We start from the raw sequence: 16662 nt of genomic DNA, 5'->3' as shown, positions 1-16662 counted from the left end.
TCTATTAAATTACATAAATTATTTTGCCCGTAACAGCATTAACTCACTCACTAGAAGCATTTTTGCATGAAATTATTTTTAATTTGTGAATTTTAAAATTTCATTGCATTCTATTATTATCTTCAACTGGGTAAGAGGTGAAAAAATTCTTGAAGTTACTCTTCTGAATATATTTTTCGATTAAATACTCAGTAAAAATTCTATACAGCAATTGGAATTTTTAGATTACTCATTGAAGAACAAAAAACAGATATAACAATACTTAATTTCAATATAGAATATAAATAAACTATAGATGCAATGCCAAGACTTTGTATAGCAATCCAATTATAAAATAATTCTCTCTTCATAGATTTATATAATCCGCATGATCACCACTTTCAAAACAAGGTAAAAATCCAAATATCCAGCATTCAAAATAGTGCTCCTTCTACTTTTACCCTTGAATATACTTGAAAAACATTTTGTTTTCTTTCTAGAGTCCACTGTTGAATAATGCTGGCATTTTCAAATAACTAAGTTTCCTCCAGATAAATGAATTTCACATTTTGTTGCAAATATTCTCTGTATTCACCATAAAATCGTACTCAACTTATTATATTTTTCTGTTTATCAATAAGAATTTTCCTTTTATTAACTGTTTTGAACTTGTAACCAATTAAGTTTATGTAATGTTGTCTTTGATTGATTAAAATCCAGATGCTTTTTGGTCAAATTTCATCCAGGCTGATATATTGGTTGCTTTTGGCTCGGCTTTTGGAAACAATCAAATCATTCAATGATTCCACTAATAATCCAGGCTGTAATGACTTGCCTTCTTCTTTTTTCAAACAGTATTGTGAGAAATACTCAAATAAACTAATCAATGTGTGTTTGAAATTGATACAACTTTTAAGTTTCAAAATTTCTTCGATCAAAACCAATAACACAAACAAACTGAAATCTAACCTCCTGTCAATGACATTTCCAATGCCAACCCGAAATCTGCAATTCAAAATGTTACTGAATGAGCCAGTACCAACTTAATTTCGATTTTCCAAAGCCACCCGGGATGTCAATAATTCCTGAATGGACTGTACGTGAAAAATTTCGTGTTGATAGCATCGTCCGACTATGGAAAGTTCAAGAAGAATATCGAAAAATCCAAAGACTCAATTGGCTCATGAAGGAATGGCTCACAAAAGAAATCTGACTTCACGTCAGTGCTTTCCTCGTTTTCAAAAAAGCATTCTCGATAGGATGTTGATCTATAAAACCCTCATGTAAATCTACTTTTACTACATCAACTTTGTATAGCGGTTGTTGCAGAAATATCACATACACCAACTTTCCCGTATATTCTTGATAAGAGAAAAATTCGGAAGCAATTTCAATTAAATCGTTGAACTGTACTTATACAGAGCTTTCCAATAAAAATGATATTATTTATAATGGCTATAATGGCAACACTGTATTAATTTTTACATTTTATAATATCATTTGCACTCAGTAGGTTAAACCATTTAATTGTGGAAAGAGAAACGCTACAACAATGTTAAGATAATGTTTAATTGTTTTATCAGAACCAGTGCTCATTTTTCAATACTGAGAAAAATTTAAAAAGAATTAATTAATTAATGGAAAACATTATTCAGTTAATCCACTCAATATTCGTTGTATTGTAGACAAATTTTAGGGTTATAATGGTTTAAACTCAAGATCATATCTTGAAAACCATTCGAGGTAATTGTACAAATTATTTTCATTGAATTCTCGAGAAATTCTCAAGTCTTCTCCATATTTACGGATCACTCCACAGGTGATCCGAAAGACACTGCAAATTTTTGAAAATGATCTTTAAAAAATGTCAAAAAATTCATTTTCATTCAATACTCCAACAAAATCCGATGAATAAGTATTACCTATAATGAATTAACTCTGTATGGAGCCAGGGCCGTCGCTAGCCAAATTGCCGCCCTAGGCAAATACCCAATTTGCCGCCCTAACAGTCAACTCTGCAGAATGCAAAAAAATTATTTTGGGTTATCGGGGTCTTCTACCGAAATATGAAAAAGTTGAAGGCGACAGTTTGTAAAATTTTAATTATAATAACATAGAAAAAATATAAACAAAACCAACAAGTTCTAACTTGTACAAAAAATGAAAATCATTTTAGGATTGGTAAGGAAAAATAATAGGAATACATAATATGAATGACTAGAACAAAAAATATCTTTCCGGAAAAAATATTCAACGAATTATTCAAAAATTAACTTTTCGATCATTTGAATAAATCATCGAAAAGTTAATTAATTAAATGTCAAAATTGGCATTTAGGGATTGGTAAAAACGAATAATATACATGACGAGTATAAATAAAATATTGTTATATAATGGAACGTGGTATAAAATAAAATAAACTTCTCAGATATGTATTTCTTAGGAAGGATGAGATGGAAATGATGAAATGGAAACGTTTCTCGTATATTTTGCATTCATCTGGGAATAGGCATTCTGGTTGAAGAATTGTAGAGAAAAATATCCTCCACCGGCTACCCTAATAAAGCAATAAAATTGACCAGTGTAGCAAAGAGAAGGCCGACACGCCTGATTAGTACATGTGTTTTTTAGCATCAATATCTCGTAAACAGTAAACAGCTGTGAGAGGGTTTATACGACATCTGGGTATTTATGAGTTGTTGTGTATAATGCGGCACCTTTGATAGTTTAAAATGTTGATTAAATTGTCTGTATATTTTCTTGTTGTTTCTAACCGATTTAAATCATTTCTTACTTTGAATTTCTACACATATGATTTTTGTTGATCAAGATTGAAATGCCGCCCCAGAATTTTGCCGCCCTAGGCGGTAGCCTCCCCTGCCTACCCCCTAGCGACGGCCCTGTATGGAGCCAGAGAAATTAGACAAAGCAGGTCGAAGAAATTTTATTTTGACGGGGCGCCAAAATGTCTGGCGGCGGGTACTTGGTACCTCTTTCAAATTTGTCTATAAAACGACGAATACTGAGTCGATCAACTGAATCATTCTTCTGAATTCTTCTTGAATCCCTCTCAATATCCACAAATGAGCACTGATTTTCATAAAACAATTCAACAATTTCTCCTACATTGTTGAAGCGTAAATCTTTGCATGGTGAAATGGCATAATCTACTGAACACAAATGACATAAGAAATGTGAAAAAATAATACAATATTGCCATTATAACAATTCTAAATTGTTTAATTTCTATTGGAAAACCCTTTATCATAGGTATCATATTTTGAACAGGACCGTTACATAAAATGGGCTCCTAACGAATAATCAAATTGACAACAAAAGATTCAAAGTATATGTAGATAAACAATATCTAGTGAGTTATACGCGGAATTGAAAGATTTTTCCCTTTTTCTTCTTATGAATAAATTGAAACTTCTTCACCTCATTCTGTTAGAAGCACCATGAACCTGAACATTTTCTCGACTTCCCTCGTATCATAAGTGTAATTCTAACAGCTCCTAGTGTGAGACTCTTGAAGAGCTATCCCCTCTAGCAGAACTTGAGGTAAAGCCTGAGAAGAAGGACCGATGAAGAAGTGAACTTAGTTGATTATGGACTGAGATGATCTCAAATCAGTACGGTTGTTGATTGTTTTAACAGTTAGGTACTTTGTGTTTATACACTCCGGTCGTTCCTTCTGTGCTAGCTCAAGATTTATGGAACCATTGAAATGACTAAGGCAATTAGAATTTTTTTATTAGTTGCGATTGTCTGGAGCAATTTGGAAATTAGTGAGAGCGTAAGTGAAATTTTTTTATAATTGAAAATTTACACTGTGAATATTTGAACTATTGATAAGTTTGCGTTTGAATAATTGTTATTCATTTTGTCATATTTTTTATTTTTTGAACTCTGCCATTATTGAGCGAAAAGTAGATTTGAATTTCTCATCCAGATATTCCAAAGAATATTTTTGGAAATGTTTATATCCATTTCAGATTAAATTTCTTTAAATAAATCTTCCTAATCATTTAATTAAGGAAAAATTATTCACTTCTTTCAGACAACTATACGGTCTTCAGAGCTTGAAAACCATTAGACGTATTTGAATAAAATTCAAAGTAAAAATCTGTTTGCACCTTGCTTCTATCTCGAGAGCCCAATCCATGAATTTTAAAGGCTAAAATCCAAGAATCAATACTGGAAACAATCACATCTCAAATAACATAGAACGAAGACAATGAAATTATAAACTTTTTATAGTGGAATGTCATTTTTGAATTTGTTACGTTATAACAATCACTTAACAATAGTAATAAAATTTGCAGTGTTTATTGATGATATTGAGTTCTACCATTGGACACGGTCTTATGTCCTATTAGGTGAAGGTGATAAGGAAAAAATAATGAACCACGTTGCATATTCCAAAATGTTTCAAAAATTTTTTTTAGAAAACTTCAATATATGTCGACGCAGAATGGAAAATATTTTTCTCCAATTGCAGTTTTATTCGGAGATTCAAAAAGATGAGGAGTAGGTGTTATTTCAATACTTAAATTTCGAAAATCAACGGAATATAAAAATGCTAACGGAACTAGGTACTTTACATCTCCAACCCACAATGTTTTTTTACCGAATATCAAACTCACAGGAGCTTGCTCTACCTACGTCTGATACTACAATGTCAATAATACACAAAATATGTATTATTCATCGAAATTTATCATATCACCAACAAAATAGACCCTTTGCGCAAAATAAGCCTAAGACATTTTGAATCGTAGCGAATTCTCTTTTATCTTTTGTCGGCTGGAAACTGCTGCATCGAATAGGTGTTTTGACTCGTTCGTAAAAAGAAAAAGTCTGCCGAAGCATTATCAGGGAAATATGATGGCTGTTCAATAAGATAAGCTGAGTTCTGAGAAATTCGTTATCGTATATTGATGCAAGATAGTTTTTGCTTTTTACCCGATTATCTCGAAAATTAAACGTTCTATGAAAAAATTCAGAATACCTTTTTTTAGAGAAGCTCGGTTGATTTCAGAAACGAAAAAAATTTCTCAAAAAAAAAAGACAGTGGCGTATATTGTCAATAGGAAAAGAATCATCGCACCCCTATTTCATTATTACATTGTCTAGACTTCAATACCTGAAAATTAAAACAATTAATGTAATAATACTAGAGTTATAAATTAAAAACTGATTTTTTTCAACACCCTGTATCTCGAAAACAAAGCTTGTCAGGTTAGGATATATGTTTATATGAGCTTTTTTGAATGAATCGAGTGGTTTTATCCTAGACTTATCTGTTGCCAATGTTATTGAACTAAAACCTGGACCACCTTGAATAATCAGAAATAAAATGTAGAAATTGAGATTTTTATAAAAATCTTTACATCAAAAAACCTAGAAAATAATATTCTCTCTTGCAGTTAGGATTACCAGAAGCACATGCGTTGAAGAACGCACTGACTGGAAGATTTAATTTTGGTGGCGCCAAAAACAAACCACCACCAAAGCATGACACCCCAACATCATTATGCAATTGCAGTGAGTATATAATTTTGTTTAATCAAGTTAATCTTAAATGTATGAATTCCGCTTTGATCTGGATATATCATATACAGACTGGGCCAAATTTGAAAATTTTTTATTTCTGTAAAAACTGTCCTATAGCAACTTATGTAGAATTCAATGTCGTTAAATCAATTTTCTGCAAAATAATTTTTCATGAGGTACCGCTATGAATTTTCTTTCAAATGGGACACCCCGATATTACTACATATTTCGATAGAGCTGAAATTACCATTCCAAAAATATAGCATATTTGACATTTTTCTGAAGCCAACAGTTGGCCGTCTAGGTCGCCTGACCTAACGGCTATTGTTATATTATATATTGCACCTGTTGGGACATCGAACATGACTTTAGAATAATATCAAGTACGATATATTTTAGGGATGATAAATTTCAGCTTTTTCGAAATATCCTCATGAAAATTGGCCCTCAGACACCGACATCAGTTTTCGTTTATCTAGTAAAGAAATATAGGACTTCCTATTAAAAAGTGTCCAGTTTGACCCACCCTATACACATATCGCCAGATGCTACATCCTGATGAGTTCTTAGATCAATTTCTCTGACACAGTAGCATTTCTTCCATCTCCTAAACAACTTTCTTCACTTTCGATGCAAAAACTTTTATCGAAAACGATTATATTTATCGGATTTTACAATCGGGCTTGTCGGAACCGTTCCGAGAATATTAAAATGTATATTTGAATACACATGTGAATATCATTGACACACTAACGTGAAAGTATGTGCCTAAACACATTATGGCCATTGTGTTCGCTTCATTTCTTGGTAACGATTCCGTTCGAGCGAATTGAGAAGGCGCGATTTCGACTTATTCAGGTTAGTACGCAGAAAAATGTCCATTTTCGCCAATTTTTCTTGGAATCTAAGACAATTGAGTGCGTGACATTTGGTCTCAGAAAGAGCTGATGTAAGACGTAATATGGTTCGACAATGCGTGGAGCATACGATCAAGCGAAATCTCCAAGAAAATCCTAGTACAGAAAAGGAATTTCCGTACGTCTTTGACACGAACATACACTGCTGATGCTAAATATCTTCTGAGATCAGTATTACCCCTAGTAGGGAAAACAGGGGGAATGGCGCTCTCAGGGTATTGGGTATTGGTGCTCACCTCTGGTGTACAACTTTGCTACCGCCGTTTTGCAATAGATATAGCTGTAGCGGTAAGTGGTAGTCGAAATAAATAGATCGTAGATGTCATACAATAAGATTAGATTTTTGTAAACATATTAGTCGATTTGTGTCGATCATAAAGTTATTCTCGATTGAACATGGTGAGGCGGCTGTCAATGAAAGAACGAGCTGATAGTGTTTTCAACTCTTCAAGAACGGTGACTTTGACGTCGAAGACTAGCATGGCGGTGGAAGAGAGAAGGTTTTCGAAGATGCAGAATTGAAGGCATTACTTGATCAAGACTCGTGTCAAACTCAACAACAATTGACAGTATCATTGAGTGACGCAACGCCTGAACGAGATGGGAATGATTCAGAAATAAGGACATTGGATGCCGTACGAGTTGAAGCCGAGAGATGTTGAACGGCGTTTGTTTTCTAATGAACAGCTGCTTGCAAGACAAGATGGGAGAGATTTCTGCATCGCATTGTGACTGGACACGAAAAATAGGTTCATTGCGATAATCCCAAGCGCAGAAAATAATGGGGATATCCCGGCCATGCTTCCGCGTCGACGGCCAAAGCGAATATTCACGGTTCACGGTCATGCTCGGTATTTGGTGGGACCAGCTCACTGTAGTGTAAAAAGAGTTGTAAAAGCCGACTGAAACAATCACAGACGATCGTTATCGAAAGCAATTAATGCATTTCAACCGAGCATTGAAAGACAAACTGCCACAATACAACGAGAGATATAATAAAGCGATTTTACATCATGGCAATGCTCGAACCCATGTTGCGAAAGTGATCAAGTCATACTTGGAAACGTTGAAATGAGAAGTCCTACCCCACCCGCCTTATTCTCCTAGCCGTTGCTACTCGGACTATCACTTGTTTCGATCGATGACACACGGCCTGGCTGACCAGCACTTCCGGTGTTATGAAGGAGTAAAAAATTGGATCGATTCGTGGATCGCTTCAAAAGATGACCAGTCTTTTCAACGCGGGATTCGTACGCTGCCCGAAAGTTGGGAGAAAGTAGTGGCCAGCGATGGACAATAATTTGAATCATAAATGTATAACCAGTTATTTGCAATAAAACCTCGAATTTCGAGAAAAAACAGCGGAACCCAAGTAGTACGCTCTGTTAGCCTTCCGGGAACTGAGACTAATTTGATCTTTTATTCTTAACCCTACTTATTCATACAAACCTAGGGAGGCCGTCGATACGGTTAACGAAACCGACGACATCCTTGGGAGCCTCGGCTATTACTTCGTGAGTATCCAGAACAGACTTTCCCATGTGATTCTTAGGCCAGTCAGCCCCGGACATTTGCACACTATGTGTTCGGCTGTTTCTACCGCCTTTCCGCAGAGCCTACAGATCTCATCTGCTGACTTACCCATGCGATATTTGCACCGAGAGTGTCCTGTCAGCAGTCCCACCATTACCCGAAGCTTAGCTCGTGGTAGCTTCAGGAGCTTTCTGGTATATGGTGAAAGCACCACAAATTTCTTTGCCTGAGCAAGACTCGGAGTATTTCTCCAGAGGGTTTTTCTATCGTCCCACTCCCATTATTGGAATGCTACCTTATACTGGTCTTTTCCAAACCCAAATGAACCGAGCAGTCACGTAGTGGTATTATTCCACTCAGTGTATGTAATTTCAAAACTTCAGATTCGATCAAGATGAAAATATTCATATAAAATGACAATTTCAAGCCAAAATTTTATGTAAGTAACCAGAACCATTTACAATTAAAGAAGAATCTGAAAAAAATAATATCAATTGTCATTGTGGAAATTAAAGCTGTTACAAAGACGTGCTGACAAACTGACATAAAACCAAAGTTGTTTCAGATGGTCGAAAATGCATTTTGATAGCGGAAATTTTGAAGTCGGAGAAATTTTTTGTGCTCTTCTTCAATCGATAATATCCAATAATGTAGTACTCTTTTATTTATGTAACAAATAATCTCTTCAAATTTTCAGCTTGTGGTGAAAGGAATGATGATGGTAGGATCGTAGGTGGCAAACCCACTGGACGTAATGAGTACCCATGGTTAGTGGAACTATCATATTTCAACAGATTTTATTGTGGTGGTATGCTGATCAATGACCGATACGTCTTGACTGCTGCCCATTGTGTTAAAGGGTGAGTTTTTCCTTGGCCAAAACTGAATATACCAGATTTCATAGAAATCGGAAAAAAAATGTAGAAGTTGAGGGTGTTATAAGCATGTGCAGACAGTTGTTTAGGATAGCCTGAAATGCATGTGGCGAGGGGAAATATTGTAATTGGATGACAAAAATGTCATCATATAGGTGCCGTTGTTATCGGTTATTTTATCTAAATGGGAAGCTCTGTTGATACTTTGGCGAGTCTTTTTCGAGCCAAATGTCGTAGGTGCGCTTTTTCTGTAGGGATTACGGTGTTTTATCCATTGATCACTGATGGACTCTTCAGTTGTGCTATCCAGCAATCTCTGCGCAAGACACCTCCCACACCATCGTGGAGAGGTGACTCTGCTGCAACGCGGCAACCCTCATAAACCCGCCGGGCGGCACGAGGGTGTAGCGCGACACCCATAACGCCACTTCTCGGGCAGACAGAGTAACTACAATACGATCATCTTGAAATTTGACATGAATATTTCCCAAAATGAATTTCAACCTAGTCAAATATACAAGATGATTCACCGCGATGGCCTATTAGACGTTTATGGAAAACTAATCATAATTTTGTGTCGAAAATTAGTATTTTGGGGTCTGAGACAATGATGTTTCTCCCTGAAATATTTTCAGATCTCTACAAATAGCGGTTATACCGGAAACATACTACTACTCTTTTATTTCAAGTGGTATACCCAGTGTATTATTGCATCATTAGATATCTTGTTAGATGATAATTTCGGCAATATGCCATAATTTGGGTAAAACCTCAACGGTTCATGAGTTAATGGGATTCTTATAAAAAAAATCTTGGATACGAGTACTCACTTTTTTTAATATTTCCGCAGAAAAGTTTTCTTCGAAAAAACCTTTTTATTGGTAGTATGAGACTGTTTGTGGTTTGGACCAGAAATGTACAGGGTGTTTATGAGATGATCATGACCAACTCAAATTCATCAAAACTGAAGATTTTCAAATGACAACCTATATTTTTTACTCTTTCAGTCAATTCTAAGTATAAAAGGAGGGGGTGTCACTTCAGTTAACCCTGAAATGAATACATTAGGAGTTATCGCGAAAGAACTTTAAATGAGGAAAAACCGCAATTTCTCACTGGGTTGAGTAGTCCATGACTACTAACTAAATTTAGCATTTCATGAATAATATTTTTACTGGTCTGTCGATTCTCAGCAATCCAAACAATTAATTGCAATTTTCGTCTATGTCCACACCCAAAAAACTCCATCGGTTTTAGGGTCATTTTTTTCGATATTCTTATTGATTTTTCTATGATTCTGGTTATGCGTCTCACATGAAATTCTGCACAAAGCTTGAAATTGTCAATCTACATCCAAATGCAAACTTTCATCTCGATCGAATATGTATTTTCAAAATTGACATGAAAACAACATTTCAAACGCCCATATTCACGCAACTGGGGCATTCAAGATCTACATACATCTTTTTTCTGTTCCAAAGTTATATTGTATAGGACCAGAATCGAATCCAAAGACGAATTCGAACCTTATCGTTCAAGATCATTTCTGGCTTGAAATTTGATAATTACCAGACATTTTGATGAAATGATACCTAGCGATCGGTCCGAAGAAAGAGCGGCCAAAAATACATCTAAATATGGATTAAAATACAGATGTCCCTTTTAGAATGAGCAAGTTAACCTTGATATTGATATTTAACTCATTTAAAAAGAGGTAGATCATTATGCAAATTAGATATACTATAAAAAATAGAATTTATTTGTTTCAGAAATTTTATTATTCAAATTAAAAAAAAAAACAAAAATTTATTGTATTATACCTTCAAAACTGATTGCTATACAAAACAAATGATTACACGAATGGAATCCATTGAGAAAAGTGTCTATATATAGCACCAGTAACAAAGAAGTTTTGGCGAGGCTTGAGAAAGTCTTCCGTTCCGTTTTCTACCAAATTAATTCTCTCAAAAATCGAGCCCGAAAATGTGCCATTTATTTTTTTCTATCTCGAAGGGATTCTGAGATCCACTCACTAAACAACGAATTTGGGACACCCGATACAATCAACCATTTGGCCAAAAAAATTCTTAGAGAAACAGGCTCTACTCCTTGTCCCCTTCGCTCTAATGATCCCATATTCTGAGCTCTTTCGGAGTAAACAAAATTCTACCTAAATGACCGTCACCTGCATCCTGATTAATAACTTCAAGTCCATGGCTATTTCCAGACATTCAATATGGGTATTGAAAGTGGTCTCTACCGGTTTTTAACCTGCATCAAGTTCATTGTCAAAACATTGTCGTTTGACCTCGATACGACTGGCGCCTCGATTTCTTCATATGAAATTTATCGACAATTTTCGAAGATATTCTTAGATCGGGTCCTCTCACCAGGTCAGTTATTTGGTTATTGGACTGCATGGATGAAGGTCCCAAATGTTCCAGGTTAAATTGCCCAATTATCCGGTATTTTCAAATTCTGAGCCATCTCATACAATCGCCTCACTGATGAAGAATCCGAAATCAAAATTGATTATGTCCGTCCGTTTGTCAGGATAGGGTAAGAGTCCGAATATCTTTCTCGATAAATAAAAAAATACACTTCTGAACGAACTGAAATCCAGAAATCAGTTACGAAATAGCAGAACGAATTTTAGTGCAAAATTTCTTAAGGCAGCGGTTCTCAAACTTTTGCTCTTCGCGCCCCCCTGTTGTAATTCTTAAAATTTTGCTCCCCCTACACGTCGGCGTAGGAATTCGAATTACATAATTACACTCCATTTCAGAATAGACCTATCACTACAAAAAAAAAAAAACTGTAGATGTTTCATCAAGTACCTTACAACAACCTTGTTGATAAATCTTTACCAAACTTCTGGACTGAGCTTCCGTAAGACTACTCCATTATAAAACTCAAAGCTCTTAGGATTCTCTTCCCTTTTCCAATGTCTATTTTTTTTTAAATTGGATTTTCTGCTCTTGCTATATTCCATATACATGGGACCAAATTTAGAAAAATTGTGCGCATTAAAAAAGCCCATTAGCATTAGTTAGCCCTTAAAATGTTTCTATGATATGATGATAAATGAGTTTATTCAAATACAATAACTATAAGTTGAAATTAAACTCAGAAAAAATAGTGTGAGTTATCCCTAGAATAACTGTTTACAGCCATAAAATAAAAATATGATTCTAACGACAGCAAAAAAATGAAATACAGTTCTTTCCACTATTATCCCGCAATCAAATTTGTCTAATTGGTCTCATTTGGGAAATTTTTTTCATAATCGGGATTTTTTTTTCTTTCATAATCGGGAATTTGACTCTTCTTGTGAATTTTCTTTCATCATCTCATCTTTTATGTCAGTGTTAAAAAAAATTCAATAAATATACTTCAAATCTCGCTTTGGTATTTTATCTTCACCTTTTTATTTTCAATTTCTTGTGCGCCGTCGCAATAATGTAGATGCGCGGGATGTGCCCCCCTTAGGGGCGCCCCACAGTATGAAAAACGCTGTCATAAGGTATGTATTATTTGAAGATTAAAATTATTATTATTTCTAAAATTCCCGATATCACAGAATCTATCCTATAGATTTTATTGAAATTTTGTGTGAGGTTCATCGATAAAAATGAATTGTCCATACTTTCAAAGGTATGTAGCTTTTACACGGAAAAAAATCGAGTATTTTTGATCTGATCCACAATATATCAGTCAACATTTTTTTTCGGCCAATAGATTTAACTCCGAAAAAATTTGGGTCATAAGTTATGCTGAGTCTAATATAATCTTTCGAAACAATTTTCGTTTCAAAATTCAAGAACTCATCATTCAAAATCAGCAGTCTCTGAACTGTCTGAATCTGAAATTTTAAACTTCTGTATCTTGTTAACTACACTACACCATTGCATTTAAAGGGTTTTCCAATAACAAGTGTCGTTTCGAATAGTTCGCTATCTGGTCAGTTTGAGAAGTAAAAACTACGCCATACTAAAAATGGTACTACACGCTTCAACAACGGATTGAAATTGTGAAAATTCACTACAAAAATGGTTAAAATTTGAAGTCACAAATCGCAAAACTAAAGTAAAAAAAAATTTTGAGCTTTTGCGACAAGTTAGTGATTTGAAGAATCGAAACCGTGTGTCGCTCAAGAAAAACTGAGAATATTGATGCCAAATTTGTCGATTCCTGGTCGATCTTGGGAATGGGGCATTCAACAAACGATATTATACCGTATTTTGCATAAAAACTTTTAAAGTACAGTTAACACAAGGACTCAACATGGTCGATCACCAACAACGTCGTATCTTCGCAGATTGGGTCTTTGAAACCATATTCAGTGATGAGGCCCATTTTCAATTCAGAAGCTACGTTAATACCCAGAGTTGTCGCATTTGGGTCTCGGAAAATCAAAGAATGATTGTTGAAAAGCCTATCCATTCTCAACGTGTCACTGTTTGGTGCGGTTTTCGAACTAGTGGTGGGGCCTCTCAGGCCCCAGGCCCCCGGGAACTCAGTACACCAAAACTGAAAATTAGAGCTCCCTATCACCTAAAATATCCAGCGCGCAAATACTGCACGCACTTTCAGCTACTCTAAAAGATATTCTCAAAACAAAAATATATTTTTCAGATTTATGTGGTTCATGATAAAGGTTTCCTTTGGAAAACACGATAGATGCAACGACACAGTCAAACCAGAATCCAGATTTGTTCTGAGAGCCATCGCAGGAGCTTTCAGCTTCCTCAACTTCGATAACGACATCGCTCTGTTACGTCTCAGTGACAGGGTACCAATAACGCCAAATATAAAACCCATTTGTTTACCCAAATTGGAATCGAAAGGTAAGAACCACAACTACCAACTGCAAAATGTTGCCTTTTTCGTTTTTTTTTAAGGTACTTGCATTAGATTATTGAAATTATTTTTCCTACTGCAACTGCTATGAAAAGTAGCGAATTCTCCATAGCTTACTCAATTTCAAAACTATGTTTTGCTCATACTGTGAGAAATATTATTTCTCACGACACTTTGCCCACACCTCGCTTGGTAGACCAATGAAATTGGGCTTTTGAGTCGTTTCTATGGAAACGCAATAAGCACATACTGTCAACGAAGGCCATTTTGATTTGAATCAAGTCCATTACTTGAATTATTGAAATTTGTGCAATTGTAGGAAAAGTATAGTGTGCAACATGTGGAGAAAGTCCTTTTCTCGCTCGTGTGTTTGCGGCACTCGCCTTTCAGGCTCGTGCCACAAACTTCCACACTCGCGAGAAAAGTTGGACTTTCCCCACTATTACTCGTTACTTTAGAACAACAGTCTTCTATAAATAGTCACCTTGTACATACATACTAAACGATGAATTTCCAGAAAAATCTTACGTGGGTCGAAAGGCAATAGCTGCGGGCTGGGGAACCCTCAAAGAAGATGGAAAGCCAAGTTGTATACTACAGCACGTTGAGGTGCCAGTTATGAGCAATGAAGAATGCCGAAGCACAAACTACTCCTCGAAGATGATCTCAGATAACATGCTGTGCGCTGGATACCCAGAGAAGGGTGGTAGAGACTCTTGCCAGGTAAACTTCATATGCTAAAATCTATCGCTCATTTATTCGCCAATTGCTGCCTTGAAGACCACATTACTAGATATACATAGGCGTACAACTTTGCTTCCGCCGTTTTTTTCCGAAATTCGAGGCTTTATTGTGAAAAACTGGTTATACATTTATGATTCAAAGTATTGTCCATAGCTGGCCACTACTTTTTCTGACAGCGTACGATTCCCACTATGAAAAAACTGGTCATCTTTTGAAGCGATCCACGAATCGATCCAATTTTTTACTTCTTCATAAGACCAGAAGTGCTGGTCAGCCAGGCCATTGATCGAAACAAGTGATAGTCGGAGGGAGAAACATCTGGAGAATTCGGCGAGTGGGGTAGGACTCTCCATTTCAACGTTTCCAAGTATGTCTTGACCACTTTCGCCACATGGGGTCGAGCATTGTATGTTGTAAAATCACTTTATCATGTCGCTCGTTGTATTGCGGCTGTTTGTCTTTCAATGCTCGGCTCAAACTCATTAATTGCGTTCGATAACGATCGCCTGTGATAGTTTCAGTCGGTTTTAATAACTCGTAAAACACTACGCCGAGCTGGTCTCACCAAATACTAATCATGACCTTGGAACCGTGAATATTCGGTTTGGCCGTCGACGTAGAAGCATGGCCGGGATATCCCCATGATTTTCTGCGCTTGGGATTATCGTAATGTACCCATTTTTCGTCTCCAGTCACAATGCGATGCAGAAATCCTTTCCGTCTTTGCCTTGCGAATAGCTGTTCAACATCTCACGGCTTCAATTCGTATGGCACCCGCAATTTTTCATTGTTTCTGAATCATTCAATTCTGCATCTTCGAAAACCTTCTCTCTTCCACGTCTTCGACGTCAAATAAGTCGTCATTCTTGAAGCGTTGAAACCATTCTCGGCACGTTCTTTCACTAATAGCGGCCTCACTCTAGGAATTTAAGATCATTCGATGAGCCTCAGTATCAGATTGCTACATATTAAAAATTAAAATTGAATCCTCCCGCAACTGACAAGAATTTGGCTCGTAAGCTGACATGTTCAATCGATAATAACTTCATGATGCAAACACAAATCAACTAATATTTCGATGGAGTAATGTTTACAAATACCTGAGCTTATTGTATAACATCTACGATCTATTTATTTGGACTACCACTTACTGCTTCAGCCATCTATTGCAAAACGGCGGAAGCAAAGTTGTACCTACACCTAATAGGTATATGTGGTCTCCAACTTTCCTGAATATTCTTCTCGAAATTTCTATAGTTCTAACTAGATGATCAGCTTGAAATATTTCACAGAACTTTTTCAATTGTTATTGCATATCAACACCGAAAATGTAATTCCGTCTGTATCGTGGTTATTATCGAGGAATTCGAGTTTCGAAGCAATCCTGAAGGTTTCAAGTTTATAGCTCTTTTCATTCAGCAGGTATCGTTTATGAGACCATTCCCTTAAAAAAAACATAAAATTCTTTTTCTTTCAAAGTCTGTATTCATCGGCTCTTGGACATAGATCTATCACAAACATTTCCCCGTAGGGTTGAATCCAGGGGTGTCCGGGGGTAATAATCCCCCAAATTCTCCCAAATCCTCTCAAAATAAAAACGAATTTTTCACTATCCCCCCTTGATATTGTAAATACACCAAACACAACACCACTCGTGGCTTATTATGTTGTTCATAAGCGTACATAACATTGTATAAAACTTTTTATTTATATTTTAGGGTGATAGTGGAGGGCCTCTTATTGTAGAAAGACAGGACAGCGATCATCGCTACGAATTAATTGGTAAGAGAACAATTAATTTTCATGCATTGCACCAAATTAACAATTTTTCAAATATCAATATTTTTTTTAAAGGAGTTGTTTCTTGGGGCAACGGATGTGCTAGACCAGGCTATCCCGGTGTTTACACAAGGGTCACCAGGTATTTAGACTGGATTTTGGAAAACTCAAGTGACGGATGCTTCTGCCAAGACTGAAAAAACGAAGGGGTTGTGATATTTAAAAAGTAAAATATATGATCGATTATTTAATTCAAAGTTCAATACTCTTTCTGAAAGAAGATTATTATACTTGTGGCTAAATACTTATTTAATAAAATATTTATATAATTATCTAATGTTTTCTTCCTAATACTATTTTCGCAGCACCCTTAAAAATTCAGTTGGATGACATTGTCAAAAATCAAATCAAAATAGGTT

General features: G+C 35.8%; 1 protein-coding gene across 1 annotated transcript; it reads left to right on the top strand.

The window, feature by feature from the left end:
* Positions 1–3529: 3529 nt before the first annotated feature.
* LOC123680050 (venom protease-like) lies at positions 3530–16575 on the top strand. Its single transcript, XM_045617707.1, has 7 exons — positions 3530–3775; positions 5409–5526; positions 8683–8845; positions 13496–13707; positions 14238–14443; positions 16183–16246; positions 16319–16575. The coding sequence occupies exons 1-7, from the start codon at positions 3707–3709 to the stop codon at positions 16438–16440; spliced, it is 954 nt and encodes a 317-aa protein (XP_045473663.1). The 5' UTR covers positions 3530–3706; the 3' UTR covers positions 16441–16575.
* Positions 16576–16662: the final 87 nt, after the last annotated feature.

The sequence above is a fragment of the Harmonia axyridis genome, chromosome 1 (assembly GCF_914767665.1).
Source record: "Harmonia axyridis chromosome 1, icHarAxyr1.1, whole genome shotgun sequence".
Taxonomy (NCBI): domain Eukaryota; kingdom Metazoa; phylum Arthropoda; class Insecta; order Coleoptera; family Coccinellidae; genus Harmonia; species Harmonia axyridis.
This window is presented reverse-complemented; position numbering and strand designations above follow the sequence as displayed.